This window comes from Syngnathus scovelli, chromosome 13 (genome assembly GCF_024217435.2).
Source record: "Syngnathus scovelli strain Florida chromosome 13, RoL_Ssco_1.2, whole genome shotgun sequence".
NCBI classification, from domain to species: Eukaryota; Metazoa; Chordata; class Actinopteri; order Syngnathiformes; family Syngnathidae; genus Syngnathus; species Syngnathus scovelli.
The window spans coordinates 6,105,839-6,122,112 of NC_090859.1; the positions used below are offsets into that span (position 1 = coordinate 6,105,839).

General features: G+C 38.4%; 1 protein-coding gene across 4 annotated transcripts in view; it reads left to right on the forward strand.

Moving 5' to 3' along the window:
* The window catches only part of shroom3 (shroom family member 3), a 57,878-nt gene that overhangs the window by 1,933 nt on the left and 39,671 nt on the right, over positions 1-16,274 (forward strand). For 3 of the 4 annotated variants that reach the window (XM_049737149.2, XM_049737151.2, XM_049737150.2), the window contains exon 2: positions 3,904-4,058. In XM_049737149.2, the coding sequence (XP_049593106.1) occupies positions 3,904-4,058 (155 nt within the window). Of the gene's footprint in view, positions 1-3,903; positions 4,059-8,325; positions 8,478-16,274 lie in introns of those variants that run through there. The other variant, XM_049737155.1, reaches the window with a different exon arrangement.

Below are 16,274 nucleotides of genomic sequence, written 5' to 3' on the forward strand. Positions count from 1 at the left end.
ACCATACGTCACAATTGGCCTCTTTTGGGTGAAGCCAGAAGGCAGCCATCTTACGTTGCCACCAATACTGATAACTTCTGTTTGTTTTTTGTTGCAAAACACCGTTATCAATTCGTGTTTGATGCTGAGATCCCTGCGTGGAGTATTGAGAGCCTCTCAAAGTACACACTTCACTCTTAGACCATTCAGAGCATATTATCTCAGTAGGTATCATGAATTGTGACTTGCAGAAATTTAATTTCATTGCTCATGGTTCCTAACATGACGCGAATGAATCTTTGAGTAGCACAGACATTTTAAAATCACATTCTTACTTTCAAAATGTTGATATTGTGCTTCTAGAATTCTTGGTACAACTATACATCACACACTGTGGCATTTTCACCATAGAGACAGGAAATAACATGAATGTATTCAAATTCGGATATTGTCGTGGGCTCGGGAACAATTAGTCATTAACATTTGTTCACTACTTCTACAAACACAAGTTCAAACTATTATTCAAAGCAAAAGCCATACAACAACACCCAGAAACACCACCAACTTCTTTGGGCTTGAGGTCATCTGAGATTAACTGACACAGTGTGTCTTCATAGTAAAAGAATGAGTCCTGAACCATCAGGTTGCCAAACGATTTTGCAAATCATACTTTTTAATGTACATTTCATAGAAAATCCCGACTTCATTCGAAAATGATTTCCCTGAAAGCTGCCAGGGGCCCTTTACTAAACTGCAAATCAACAGGCAAGCTTCCTACATGTGTAAGGATGTTTTCCCGAGAGCAACGTCAAAAGACTGTCTAATAGGACCAGAATGTGAAATATGTGTTTTGGGGGTGGGAGAAATCAACACACTTTTATTTTGTGATCCACTTTGGGTTAGGCTTGTCATGGAGCTTTTTTTTATTTTATTTTTATTTTTTTTATATGAAGCCAACATAACCTCAGGTTTGTCTAATTTCTGCAATGTTTCTCATAACGCTGCTTTTATTGTACTTGTTATCCTAAATTGTTTGCCATCAGCACATTTCTTAGTCCAGATTCACCTATTCCACATATTTCAGCTTAGGCTAAATAGTCTTAATGGGTATAATCTGGAGGTCTCGTGACCGACTTGGAACTAACTAGTGAAAGTGACACAACATTTGTTTGCACCCCTAATTATATGCAATAATAATTGTCCTGAGGATCAACTGAAGCAAAACCAGATCTGAGTGTTTCAAATTATCTCTTGTAATTCCATGACTTTTGAGGTTTGTACAATCAATGTTCTCAAATTAATTTAATTTAAGATATTAACTAATTAATTTAATAAATTTTAATTAATTTTAATTCAATTCATTATACAAACAAAGAAATAGCTAATTCCTGCGGTCCCTGCGATTAGCCCTCAAAAAAATTGCTCCTCGAAACTGAACAGTTCCTTCTCTTCACTGGTTTCTTTTATATCAAACAAATTGTTTTAGGTTCATTACCTGACATGTTTCGGCGGTTTCTTCCGCCTTCATCAGAGTTCCTCCTCAGCAAGTCTCTGATTAGCAAAACTGCTCTGCAAAGAAGACAATTATTTTTAACCTTGGCATAGTAGCACACAACAAACAGAATCTCAGTTTATCCTGCCACAGCCTCAGCAGTTGAAATCCCTGGAGTGAACTAGATCAACAATATGAAACTACATAGGTCTACAAAAGGCTCTCCAAAATATTTCTTCTTGTGGAAAAGAATCTCTCCTGAATTTCAGCCAAGGGCCCTTGCTTCTGTTTGAAGATGTTTTCTTGAACTATACAGTCCCTATTGATTAGAGAAGGTATGTTGGCTTAGTCACAGTGTGGAAAAATGCTGAACTGATCTGCTGTCTGCATGATAATGAATATCAGATGAAATATCAATACCCCCACCTTTCACACACACAGGCACTGTTTTTTTTCAGGCTGTGAAATGATTTATATTTGAATCACATTCTTTTACAGAGGATAGTCAATTTTAGACATATTAATGAAACTCTTTAGGGTTAGTCGTAACCAAAATGTTCTTGATTGACAACAACACTCAAGCTGTTTCATCTCAGCCACCTTTTTTTTTTTTTTTTTTTTTTTTTTTTTTTTTTTTTGTAGTTAGGACACCACACCATGAAAGCATCATATTTTGAGAAAATGTACAGAGCTCAAAATGTGTTTTGATTCAGAAAAGGGGTCTGATGTGCCCTGCTTGTGAGAGATTCTTGGCAGTTGTTTTAACAGCTGAAGAAGACCAGATTGTTGGAGTCTATTGTTTCTCTACAGTGCTAGACAACTTACATAAGTCACAACCATATAAATTAAAGAATACTCATGACTGTCACTGTGTTAAACCCTTATGGTGACCTAAAGTAATTACAATGTCAAATTAAGATTACTATGTAATTGAGGTAGATAAACTTTTAATGGTTCTGTTGACGTCATGACTGAGAAAACACACTAAACAAGAAATGCCTGTTTAAAACTTTCAATTTACCTTACTGCAAAGAGAACTGTAAATTTCCTAAATATAAATTTTATCCTATTAAAACAATAATTTGTCTCATTCTAAAACATAAGAGCTGTATAGAATAGAGTGCATTTTTTTCTTGACTATGTCTCTTTTTTTCTCAGACAGACTAGTATGAATATGAAAAAAATAACTACAACGTAAGGGCCTGCAATCTTTAGGAATACCGATATGGTAATTCTTGTTTAATCCTAAGAGACATAAAGAACTGTGGGAAAAGATATTTGTGGCTAAGTGTCCTAATAAAACAACTTGTTTTTGGACATACTGGTAAAACCAAATTGCTACATCCTAGTCCCTGCAGACTCAACTTGTTTGTTAACAATAAATGCTTTTGGCAAACTCAGCAAGAATCCACCATTTTAACTCATTCCCAAGGCTAAGTTTGAACACACTTATCTCTCAGGGAACCAGAGAAAACAAGACAATGTGACCTTGACATGACACATACTCAACGGACACATGTAGATGTCTGCTGCCCCACTCACTTACAGGCTGCTAAGAGCCGTCAGCAGTGTGGTTGATAAAGCGCTCGAGCAATGCTGGTACAGTTAAGTGTGTGTGATGAATCATCACACAAGTGACATTCGTATCTGTGTCACACTTTTAATCAAATATTTCATTTGGGGTAAACATATACGTACTCTAAATACACCGGGTGAAGCCCCGCAAACTACAAATATCCTAAAATAGAATTGGGCAACTTAGAAGAGGCCTGCAATTTTTCATCAGCGCTACTCAGTGTTTTTTCTAAGAGCACTTCTGTACCGCTTGTCCCCACGGGGGTCGTGGGCGTGCTGGAGCCTATCCCAGCAGTCATCGGGCAGTAGGCGGGGGACACCCTGAACAGGTTGTCAGCCAATCGCAGGGGACACAGAGACAAACAACCATCCACACTCGCACTCGCACCTAGGGGCAATTTGGAGTGCAGCCTACCATGCATGTTTTTGGGACGTGGGAGGAAACCGTAGTTCCCGGAGAAAACCCACGCAGGTATGGGAGAACGCTGCTGCTCACTGCTTCCCTCTCCACCAGGGGATGGATCAAAATCACACGGGGATGGGTTAAATGTAGAGGACAAATTTCACCACACCCAGATGTGTGTGTGACGATCATTGGGACTTTAACTTTAACATGCAAACTCCACACAGGGAGGGCCAGAGGTGGAACTGAACCTGTATGTATGAAATTCTATGGAAACCACAATAGAAAATTAAAAATCAAATTAGATATGTTTATTGTGTAAAAGAGAATTATTTCCCTTTGACCTCCCCTCAGGTGCATTCAACTATTCTCTGCTGAGTTAAGACACCATTGTGTCAAATGGAAAGCATGACTGTACATTGTTGGTAAAGTGACAAAGTATGTTTGTTTGCAGGTAGAAGAGGGCGGTAAGGCGGATACTTTGGAGTGCCCGCTGCAGGTGGGGGATGAGATCATCATCATAAACGACATCGACTTGACAGGTTATCGTCAGGAAGCCATCGCCCTTGTCAAAGGATCGTTCAAGACTCTACAGATCACCGTCCGCAGGTAAGAATGCATTTAAGTGTGTGTTCATAATCACAGCAATGGGTGGGATTAGACAACAATACCATTGGTTACCTCCCATAAGAATGTTTGTGTCTTTCCAAGGTTATGCAACAGTATATTGTACCGGCCATTTTTTAAGACTCATCAAGAAACTTCCGTTGCGGCTCCTTAAAGATGTGTTATTTGATAAAGCATTCACATCTTAAAATTCATACTGATACCGTGCTAGCTACAATAGCTGGTATGTGTTTGGACTTGGGGTGTGGCTGCTTGCAAAGCTTATGTTGCTACTGCAGCTTTTAATTTGTGGACATCCAGTGAGAAAACTGACTCAACATTGGACTTTACACACAGAGTTCGACAGAAGTCGTAGTACACATGGCATTGTGATAAGGTGTGGCAAGAATCTCAGAAGGACTCTTCCTCCACACAATCACAGTTCAAGTGTGGGTGTCTGATTAACTTCCTGTAGATTTAAATGGTTCTGTTTTTTTTTCGTGTGAAATAATAAGTATTGCAAATATAAATCTCATGTATGCTGAACACTTGTAATTAGCATTAGACCTTGATATGCCTTTTCCCTCTTTCTACTGTGAAGCAGACTTGTAAAGTAGGTCAAACTCTATAGCTTCCGCTTTGAGCTGCCTTCACCTTTGGACTATATTGTCTCAATCATTCACTCAGTGTTTTATTGATCGAATTTCTGGAGAGGAAATTATTAGGATGCTAGGAAGCTCCTAATACTGAAAACCCAATAAATTATATTGTCTCACTTGCATGTTCACTGTAAGAATTTTTCTTTTAATAAACCACATGGGTCACGGGGGAACTCAATGCTGATTGGTCACCTGATAATTGCGGGGTCAGTATTACGACACCATTGAACTGTTAATGTGTAAAAAAATAAAATAAAATCTATAGTCTACTGTATCTCTTCAGTATTTTTATAGCTGTCACGTGTGGAGCTGAATATGGACCCAGAAGCAGACATGACATGATAGTTGAAAAGTCTTTATCAAGTATCAACACAAAGCAGAGCTCGGCATTCAAGAAAACATTGTACATGGAAGTAAGCTTGACGTAGTTACCCAAGCTTATATACCGTAATTTCCGGACTATAAGTCGCGTTTTTTTTCATAGTTTGGGTGGGGGGGCGACTTATACTCAGGAGCGACTTATATATGTTTTTTTTTCACAAATCTTTACTTGATCATTAAGACATCACTTACAAGTATAGTTGACCACTTCCCATGTTATTTTTAGTATAGTTGATCACTTCACATGCTTTTATTTCTTTATCTTGAACATATTCAAAACATAAAAAATAGAGAAAACATCAAATAAAGCAATTAACACTTTAAAGCACCATATCCAAGTCCACTGTCTGCTGTATGTACACTTGCTCCATTTTTGCTCCTCTTATATTTATTATTATTATTTATTATTATTTGTTTATTTATCATTTATTCAATACTCTTATTTATTCATTGTTAGTGCCTTCTTGGTTTTTTTTTGTGTTGCTTGTATGCATATGTGTACTATCTCACCGAGGGATAGTGGAAATGTAATTTCAATCTCTTTGTGTGTCTTAGTATATAAAAAAATATATCGACGATAAAGCAGACTTTGACTTTGATAAAACAACCAAAAAAAAATATATTTTCAGACGAAACTGGATGAGGGCGCTCTAAATTTTACCGTTGGCCGTGACTCATCAACTGGGTGGGCTTAAGAAAAATTGCACCAAAAAGAAACTCATATTTTGCAGGTTACAAACTTCAAGTTGTAAAATATGCAGCTGAAAACAGTAATCGAGCAGCAGAAAGAAAGTTTGGAGAACCGTGATGTACCAATGGATTACTATTTCAAGTGACGTCAGTAGCGCGGCGCGCCGGTTGTTTACATACAAACGTGCCCACACAAGGACTACCGGCATCATTAGCGGTGATCATTTCTAAGTGACACGGAGGACAAAGAGTTTGAAGGAATTAAGGATTTGGAGTGACATAGAAGGTTTGAAAAACTATTATGGCTTTTACGCACGCCCGGTCTCTACTGAGTCGGGGGCCGACGCTCGGCCGAGTGGCTGTCCGCGAACGGTGCGCGGGGCTCGGACATGGCCATTACGCACGCCCGGTCTGTCTGGAAGTCCACGCCGCCACACGCTTGGAAGTTTGTTTTGTTTAATAAAGAGCCGTTTACCAAACCTACGTCTATCCTTGTACTTTGTTAACGCTACAATATAGTTATATAGTAGATCTGTGGAATAAAGACGAGGCTGACGTCAGGGCGCACGCGCGGCGATGTTGACAAAGGACGAGGAATTTGATCGATGGATTTAATGGAATTAAAGTGCACGGATGGTTTGATAATATTATTGGCTTGTATTATAGTTATTTAAAATATAGTTTATCTATCGTTATAGGAGCCTGTGGAATATTTTGAAGCGCAAGCGCCCTCAGCCGTGCGCACCCATTGTTGACAAAGAACGATCGATGGATTTAATGAATTGGAGTGACACCGATGGTTTTATAAACATGTTATTCATGTAATAGTTGTCCTTAATCACTCTATATGTTACGTGAGGCCCGTTCTCAGCTCTTTGTTTGTGTTTGTCACGTTAGCATACCTATCGTTTAGCCTGTTGTTGCTATTTAATGAATTGGAGTGACACCGATGGTTTTATAAACATGTTATTCATGTAATAGTTGTCCTTAATCACTCTATATGTTACGTCAGGCCCGTTCTCAGCTCTTTGTTTGAGTTTGTCACGTTAGCATACCTATCGTTTAGCCTGTTGTTGCTATTTAATGAATTGGAGTGACACCGATGGTTTTATAAACATGTTATTCATGTAATAGTTGTCCTTAATCACTCTATATGTTACGTCAGGCCCGTTCTCAGCTCTTTGTTCGTGTTTGTCACGTTAGCATACCTATCGTTTAGCCTGTTGTTGCTATCGTTTAGCCTGTTGTTGCTCGTTCATGACTGTTTTTGGTGTGGGATTTTGTCGAATAAATTGCCCCCAAAATGCGACTTATACTCCGGAGCGACTTATATATGTTTTTTTTCACTTTTTGGGGCATTTTATGGCTGGTGCGACTTATACTCCGGAGCGACTTATAGTCCGGAAAATACGGTACTGTAAGACATCAGGTTTATATGGCAGAATAAATGTTGCCATAACAACAGGACAAAGCATATAAGGGAAACTGCAACTGCATAGCAACTGAAATCAAGCTTATAACATAACGAAGATATAATAAAAGGACAAAGCATAAAGGATCAGCAACTTAACAATCAGTTTTATATAACAAACTAAAGATTGACATAACAGGACAAAGCACATAACAAAAGGACAAAGCATAAAGAATCATCAACTTTATAACAACTGATACATCGAGAAATGTCGCGTGACTGACCGGTCACAACAATTTGCTCCATCCAAGCTTCTAAGTGCTAGGACAATAACCATTTCCAGTATTAAAAAGAATCATGTTCATTTCCATTAAAGGGTGTTCATTCATGTAACTACTTTTTTAAACTACATGATGAATATATTTAGTTTAAGAAGGAAGAGCCAATATTTGTCATGATGCAAGAATCTAATAGTTTGGGTGGGATTTTTCATTATGGTCAGTTTTTATTTGTTTAATTTTAGTTTTTTTAAATTCATTTAGTTTTTCAAATAAGTTTGTTAGTTTTTATTTTTATTTTCCTAAAATACTTTGTTTTAGTTTTGTTTTGATTAGTTTTAGCTTTATTTTAGTTAGATGGAGTAAGCTAAGGAAAAAGGAAAAGGAAAGTAAACTTTGTACATTCTTTCTTCTCTTTGGCCATATCGGAATACCAAAATAAATACACAAACCTCAGATGAAATGAATTAGCAAAGATGAAAACAGAGGATATTTGTAGTTTCAGTTAGTTTTATAAAATCAAATGTAGTTTTCTTTCTTTTTTTAAAGCAGTCCCATTTACATTTTATTGAATTTCATTTTATTATAAAATGTTTTTTTTATTTCATTTGAGTTATTTCATTGGTGTTAACTACAATAACCTTGGCTTGTGCACGTGTACAGTTCGTGTTTAAATATGCTGCTAATGTTGTATGCCATAGACAGGTGTTTAAATGTGCGAATACATCCTTCATCCTCTATTTCACGAGGACAAAAGGTGTGTGACTCGGAGCACACCTGTCAAATGCAGCGTCACTCACCATACCTGTCTGTCCCACTCCCTGTCTCTCCTCCATTCCTGCCACACTCCCTTTCTGATTGGCACATTCCAGTGAAACCTGGTTGGTTCATAACATGAGAACAGAGTAAAAAGACAGAGTGGAAGAGACAGGTGCACACTTAATATTTAGACAGCAGCAGCACCTTCAAAATAAAGCCTTGCGAGGACCTTCACATCGGTTTAGTAAGTGCTACTTTCATCTTTTGTGTACTTTTCTTTTTTTTTTGTTCTGTCAGACCAACATTCACAAACTCAAGTAATGGCAATTGACTGTAAGTGAAAGTAAAATGGACTGTATGCTACTAAATGATAATCCACAGTTTATACACCCCATACTTGATCAAACAAGTGAATTTAGTTATGCTTTTGTGTAACAGTCCTAAACAAATTCATCATGTTTATCTATGTATGAAAGTGAATAGCGCGATAGTGAAGTCAGTAATTTAGCCAATGTGTTGCAAGAACCTTCTTTAGAACTTCACCTGACGCTTGATAGATATTCTCGTGAAATAAGACTTTTCCTGCTCCCTTAAGCTGGTTTGTGTTGATTTGTCAAATTGTGTGCAAATATCAGGAAGCATTTCTAAAGTTTGTGTGTTTTTGAGCATGCGTGTCTCCCGTATTGCTCCTCGCTCCACATTCTGCAGATGTTTTGTCATTTGATACCCCCTTAGAAGCAGTCTGCGCCGCACTGGTGTTATGTTGCGTTTGACTCTTGTTTGCCTTCAGATAAAAAAAGGAACGTCATATGTGGCACCTGCATGGTGTTTGCCATAAGGATGTAGCTGCGTGTATAATTTTATATATGTATGTATGTATACTCCACACATCTCTTGATATACCACTGCAAGCCACAAGTCGCAAAACTAAATGTTATTTTTAGATTGAAACGATAATAGAGTTTACTAGTTCTTCCCGCGCATGTGTGAAATTTCTCCAGGTACTCTGGCTTCCTTCTCAAGTCCAAAAACATGAATGCTTGGTTTCTCCAAGAAACTAAATTGTCCACCTGTGAATGTGAATTGTTTTTGGTTCCATGTGTGCCCTGTAATTGGTTGGCGGCCAGTCCAGGGTGCAGCTCGCCTCCAACCTAAAGTTATGGAAAACAGCTATGACCCAAATGAGGACAAATGGCATAAATATTGATGATTGGTTAAATAAATACATACGTACGTACGTACATACATACATACATACATACATACATACATACATACATACATACATACATACATACATACATAGTTAATAATAAATATATAGTTAATAAAATAAAATAAATAAATAGTTAAGCAAGTGTTATTATCATCTTTGTAAAGACATTTTAAAACAGCTCGTATGGATTAACTCTTTTGAGATTGTGCAGGTGGTAAAGTTATATTATGAGTGTATGGTAAACGTTGTTGTGATGATGTTTGTTCATGAAAATACAAATGACGTCACTGGAATGTGCAGAGGTTTAGCAGGTTTGGCCAAGCTCATCATCCTAATCTTACAAGTCTAATTATAGCTAATAGCCAAACATGCATGCATATCAAGCTAGGTAACCTCGGGTTGTTCGCGTTGGAGTTGATGTTAGTGTGTATGTGATTGCGCTTTTGCTCAATATTGGATCACAATAGTTATTCAGTCTTGATTGGTTCATTAAATAATTCCGTTGCTTTGTGGGAGTTTATGTTTTTATTTTTTGTATCTCATTCAGTGACATACTAGTACGACATTACTATTGACCCCAAATAAATTCAGTTGAACCCAATCCTAGTCATTTAGTTGCGTTAACCATAATAAACTACATTGAACTCAGACAAGGACATGAAGATAAACTAATCCAATTGCTTAATGCTTCAAGAAAATATGTGAAAATGCTCTCCTGTAATTTTTCGTCCAAGTTAATTTTGGGGTACACCCTACAGCACATGTGTCAAACTCAAGGCCCGGGGTCCAGATACGGCCCGCCACATCATTTTATGTCGCCCACGAAGACAAATTGTGCATCAAATCCATGTGTCATTACTAGAATTGCAAATTGTCTTCACTTTTAATAATATCTATTGACAGTCATAATGGCCCTCCGAAAGAAGCTATGACTACAATGCGGCCCGCGAAAAAAATGAGTTTGACACCCCTGCCCTATGGTATCAGAAGCAGTATTAAATGGATGGATAAATGTATATATCATCAAGCTGAAAATTCAAAGTAAGGATATTTTTTTTCATGACAATATTGTTAGACTTATTAATGTGATGACTGTGTGATGCAGTACAGGAGCTCAATACTGCTGTAAATTAAATTCTTATAACTGCCAGTGTCAAACAAAAGTGTTTTCTTTGTAAACTATACGAATATTTAACAAGTAGTAACTTTTGTAAAGCCATCCAGCAATGGTGATGATGATAGAACTTTATTTATCCCACAGCGGGGAAATTTACTTGTCACTGCAGCGTACAAGAGTGCAAGAGTACCGTAATTGCCGGACTATAAGCCGCGACTTTTTTCCAAAATTTTGGACCCTGCGGCTTATAGTCAGGTGCGGCTTATATAAGATTTTTTTCGTGATTTTTGTGATGACTTGATCACTTTTACTCAACACTATTATATACAGTAAAAGCTACAAAACAAACTGACAAATAACTCGTTTTCAAATCAGACGAGTAAAAACTGGTCAAATATTTTTTAAAAAAGCTATTATTAAAAGTGAAGACAATTTGCAATTCTAGTAATGACACACGAATTTGATGCACAATTTGTCTTCGCGGGCCACATAGAATGATGTGGTGGGCCGTATCTGGCCCCCGGGCCTTGAGTTTGACACCTGTGCTCTAAACCCTTTCTCTTACTCTGCCATATCACTCAGAGATTACACAAAGCAGTGGCGCTGTTTGGACAATCTGCATTGTAATTGTACTAAGTTCATCTTGTTTTTCCTTTTTTTAATCACTTCACTGGTTTCTTTTAAATCAAACAAGTTGTTTGATAACAACTTGTTTGATATAAAAGAAACCAGTGAAGTAATCTGCATTGTATTAAAACCCAATCAATCAGCATTTAAATTCAATTCTTCTGACATTTTGCTCACCAAAAACAGGTTGTAATGAATGTGAACTTTTAATGCATTTTATTCAGAAGGTTACTTTGAACCTTAAACGGCGGCGCGGCGTACTTATGGATTTTTACGGCCTCCGGCCTCTAGGAGACGCTCTAGCAAGAAGCAAGAGCGAGACAGGCGAAGAAGAGACAATGCGCCGAAGAAGACGTGCTAGTTTTTGTTTACATTTCGCGCATCACGCGATCAAGACGGACATTACTGAAAGGAAGCCTTTATACACAAACCGTCATCATGGGGGACAAAAGAAATGCATATGATGCCGCTTTTAAGCCAAAGGCAGTCGATGTTGATGACATTATCTTGTGTCTACTCTGGAGCGTACTTATGGATTTTTACAGCCTCCGGTCTCCAGGGGGCGCTCTAGCCAGAAGCAAGAGCGAGACTGGTGAAGAAGAGATAATGCGCCGAAGAAGACGTGCTAGTTTTTGTTTACATTTCGCGCATCACGCGATCAAGACGGACATTACTGAAAGGAAGCCTTTATACACAAACCGTCATCATGGGGGACAAAATAAATGCACATGATGCAGCTTTTAAGCCAAAGGCAGTCGATGTTGATGACATTATCTTGTGTCTACTCTGGAGCGTACTTATGGATTTTTAGGGCCTCCGCTCTCCAGGGGGCGATCTAGCAGGAAGCAAGAGCGAGACAGACGAAGAAGAGATAATGCGCCGAAGAAGACGTGATCGTCTCGCGCATCGCACACACCCACATTCACACAAAGACAGGAAGCTTTTATACACAAACCGTCATTATGGGGGATAAAATAAATGAATATGATGCCGCTTTTAAGCTATACGTGTCGCTCGCTAGTTTAATATAATGTAGCGCTTCGTGCATGAATAAGATTAGCATGAACAGAACCTCTTCACACTCGAAGAAATGCATAAAACCGACGACGAAAGAGAGACTGAGAAAGTGTGAGGCGAAGGATATCTAACGCTATTCCAATCGGACACTAAGGAGGAAGACTTGGTTTCAGTGCACAGGAGGAAGATGAAGACGGCTCTTTTTGTACTTTTACTGGTATGTTTTTTTTAACCAGCCCTGTTCGTGCTGTGCTACCGTGTTGCTGCTGTGTAACCGCCGCCATTACCGCCGCATCTCAGTGACTTTGCTGTGTTAATTCCGTGTTGTTGTGGTATTACTGCCGCGTCACAGGCAGTGTTTGGAAAGAAATGTTAAGGTATGTTATTAAAGCTTTAAAAAACTTTCTGTGTCCAGTCTTTCTTTGCTAATAACTCGCGTGCACACTTCCGCGTTGCTGCGGTACTACTGCTGCGTCACAGGCAATGTTTAGAAAGACATGTTCAAGTATGTTATTAAAACGTTATAAAGACTTTCTATGTACTGTCTTTCTTTGTAAAAAACTCGTGTGCAAGTGCGGCTTATAGTAAGAAAAAAAAAAGAAATATCCCTGAATTTTAGCTGGTGCGGTTTATAATCCGGTGCGGCTTATAGTCCGGCAATTACGGTACAAGAGGCAAGTGCCAAATGTAAAAATGGATAAATAACAGACAAGGACAAAGACAAGTGCCACTAGTAGCGGTAGAGACGAAACACATGATCAGGTGCCATGCATGTTGTAGAGTCTGACAGCAGTGGGAATGAAGGACCTGCGGAATCTTTCCTCCCTACACCGTGGGTGTAATAGTCTGCTACTAAAGGAGCTGCTCAGGGACCGCACAATGTCATGGAGGGGGTGAGAGATGTGCATCCAGTTAAAATATATTTTAATGGCAGTGCTTTATACTTTTTGACACACAAATGGCAACAGAGACATTGATTTCTTGAGGGTTTAAGTCCAAGCTGTGTTGTCTGAATGCCCTCACTCAGACAGTCTCTTTGTCTTCTTTGCATTCAATCATTTTCGCTGACTCTCTTCCTTTGTGCCAGCTTGTTGTAATCAAGCTGAATGAATGTTTGACTTTCTCTGGCCCAAAAACCAACAGGAAGAAGTCAGTACAGGGACAACTGCAACAAAGCTGTTTCCAGGGCAACCGCTGTGCACGGGTTGTGTATCCGTGGGTGTTCTTTAATAAGATTCTGGACACAGGCAGCTCACTGAGGGCGCTTTTATGTTGGACTGTTCCGTTAAACCTGTAATAAGGTTCAGAGACAACTTTCTTTTTTCTGGGTGACAAGAAACAATGAAATTTGTTTTTTTTAGTAGATTTACCGCATTTGTAGGCCTTTGCGTTTCTTGATATGTTTGTGAATAGAAAATAGAAAAGTGGCATTTCTCCCCAATAAAATGTTCTCTCTAAAAGACAATTATTTGAATTCATTCATTTTTAGAAGAGGCACTAGGAGACATTCCTGTCTTGTGTGACATCCAAAGTGTGTTAATTCAACTTCCCATTGTCCTGTGTGTTGGCTCAGCCAAACGCCCGGACTGTTTGCCGGAACATTGCATGTCCGGAATTAGAAGAGATGTCAAGGTTGCTTATAAGCCGTGCATTGGGGCTGATTGGGTTTGTTTATCAGCAGAGGAAATATACATAGTTCAATTCAATTCAACTTGAAACATTAGGCATTAAACAGTGTTGTAGTTGTAATAGTTCAACCAAAGAGAGAGTCCGTGACATATCATCGATAAATAACATCTTTGTGAAATGATGACATTGAAGAGATAAGATCTCATTTCTTCCTCCTCACTATTCGAGGAGGATGACAGACTGAGAAATCTTTCAGCCACATTGTCCAGTTTATTGTGACAACTGGTGATGAATTACAGCCCTTGCTTGTTATTGGAACCTGTGGATTCATAAGCCACACCCACACGGACCATTTTTAAATACTACAACCAATGTTTCAGTAACAGATGCCTGATCAAGATGTGTCAAAACATTTAAATGAAATCATTGGAATCTAGTTAGTGAGACTTTCTTTTGCCTTGCTTAGGGGCACACCTGGGCCAGAAGCTGTTAAACTCCCATACTCTTTTGTCTGATTTAAGTGGCCAATTTCCTTACTGCCTATATTTGACAAACAGTACACGTCGATTGTGATTACTGAATACACTTAACAACCCATGCGCAGACATCAGAAATGTAAATAACCAATTTAAAGAAATAATAATTTACTGAGAAATTCTTTACAGTGTATCTGTGTATCTCGCTGGTATGACACCAGTAAGGCTTGATTTGACAGAATCAGTCCGTTTTCTTTACTGTCGCTTTGACACATAACCAGTATCAGTTTTGCCGTACTAGATACGAGATGGACTGATTTGGGATAGATATTAGTTATAAATAGTCCATTGTCGAGATAAGATGAAATTTATTTTTCATGCCATATTCTTCTTCATTATATTTTGTAACTGTCAAAACATTAACTCTTTAATAATATATATTATTTATTGGATAATAATAATAATAATAATTGTAGCCGCCCACTGGACTGAAATGCAACATTATCAAGCATAACATGTGGACGGGTGGTTTTGCTGTCGTTTTTAACTATTACTAACTGCAGCTGCAGAGCTTAGTCGTCTTACTGTGCCGTTTCTCTTCACCGCTATCTGGCATTTTTCTTCCACTTTCATAAAGATCTATACTTTGCTAAATGCTCTCGCATGGCAAATGGAACCTGAAATTAAAAGATATAATTAAAAATAGTCAAAACAAAATTAGCTTATATTCTAGGTGTCGTGGGGACAGTTTGACATTTGAAACATTTTTGGTAACCGAACACTGGACAACAACTGGTGTATGCTGCGTTCAATCACTGGATGTGTGTGCATGTGTGTCTGCGCATGATGGCGAGTGGAATGTGACAACTTGGTGCCTCCTGTGGAGAAGATTCCAGGGTGTTCCACATTCCCGACACCGGTTGAACAGGTTCCACGTTGAGACTCTTGTCCGTGTGCCTCCTTTTTGTTATTTTTTTCATTTCCCTTTCAAAAAACTTAAAGAGAACACAAATTCGCTGACTTAAAATCAATGACTGATGTTTGTTGTCACACAACTTCAATGTTTATTATACTATTGCTTCTCAATAGGAATTTAATTGAACAGAACTGAACAAAAAAACTAAATCTGACATTTACAACAATAAAGCAATGTTTGGTACATAAATTATTTCACAAAAAAAACTGACAATACTCGTATTCCTAGATGTGCCTTTTAAACTTTTTATTACTTTATTACTTTATTTATTACTAAGATAACAATGTTACCAACAGAATTGCTTAGATTTTTTTTCTTTTTCCGGGTCAAGTTCTGCAGCCAAATAGCAAAAGATGTAATGAGCCAGACAGATTTATCCGCCTTTAAATCATCAGTTTATGCAGACAAGGTTTTACAAGTCTGTAAATGTACTCGTATCTTATCTCACACAACGGATCTAAAGTAAACGGAAAGATCAACATTTCACCCATGGTCCTTCAGTATGAACTTGCTCCTGCATAAGTAAAACAAAGTTGGTGAATTTTAAATTTTAAACAATCACTGTATAGTTACATAGTATTATTTATTTATTTATTTATTTATTCATACTGCTTGTCCCCAAGGGGGTCGCGGGTGTGCCACCCTGAACTGGTTGCCAGCCAATCGCAGGGCACACAGAGACGAACAACCATCTGCACTCGCACTCACACCTACGGGCAATATGGAGTGTATGGTGTATGAGAAAATAATTTGTGTCTGGCAAACTTATATTGTTATGTCAACATTTAATCTCTGAACTGTGCTAAAGAAAAGGAAATAAGAAGGCTACCATGCATGTTTTTGGGATGTGGGAGGAAACCGGAGTGCCCGGAGAAAACCCACGCAGGCACGGGGAGAACATGCAAACACCACACAGGGAGGGCCGGAGGTGGAATTGAACTCACACACTCCGAATTGTGAAGTGAACGTGCTAACCAGTGCTC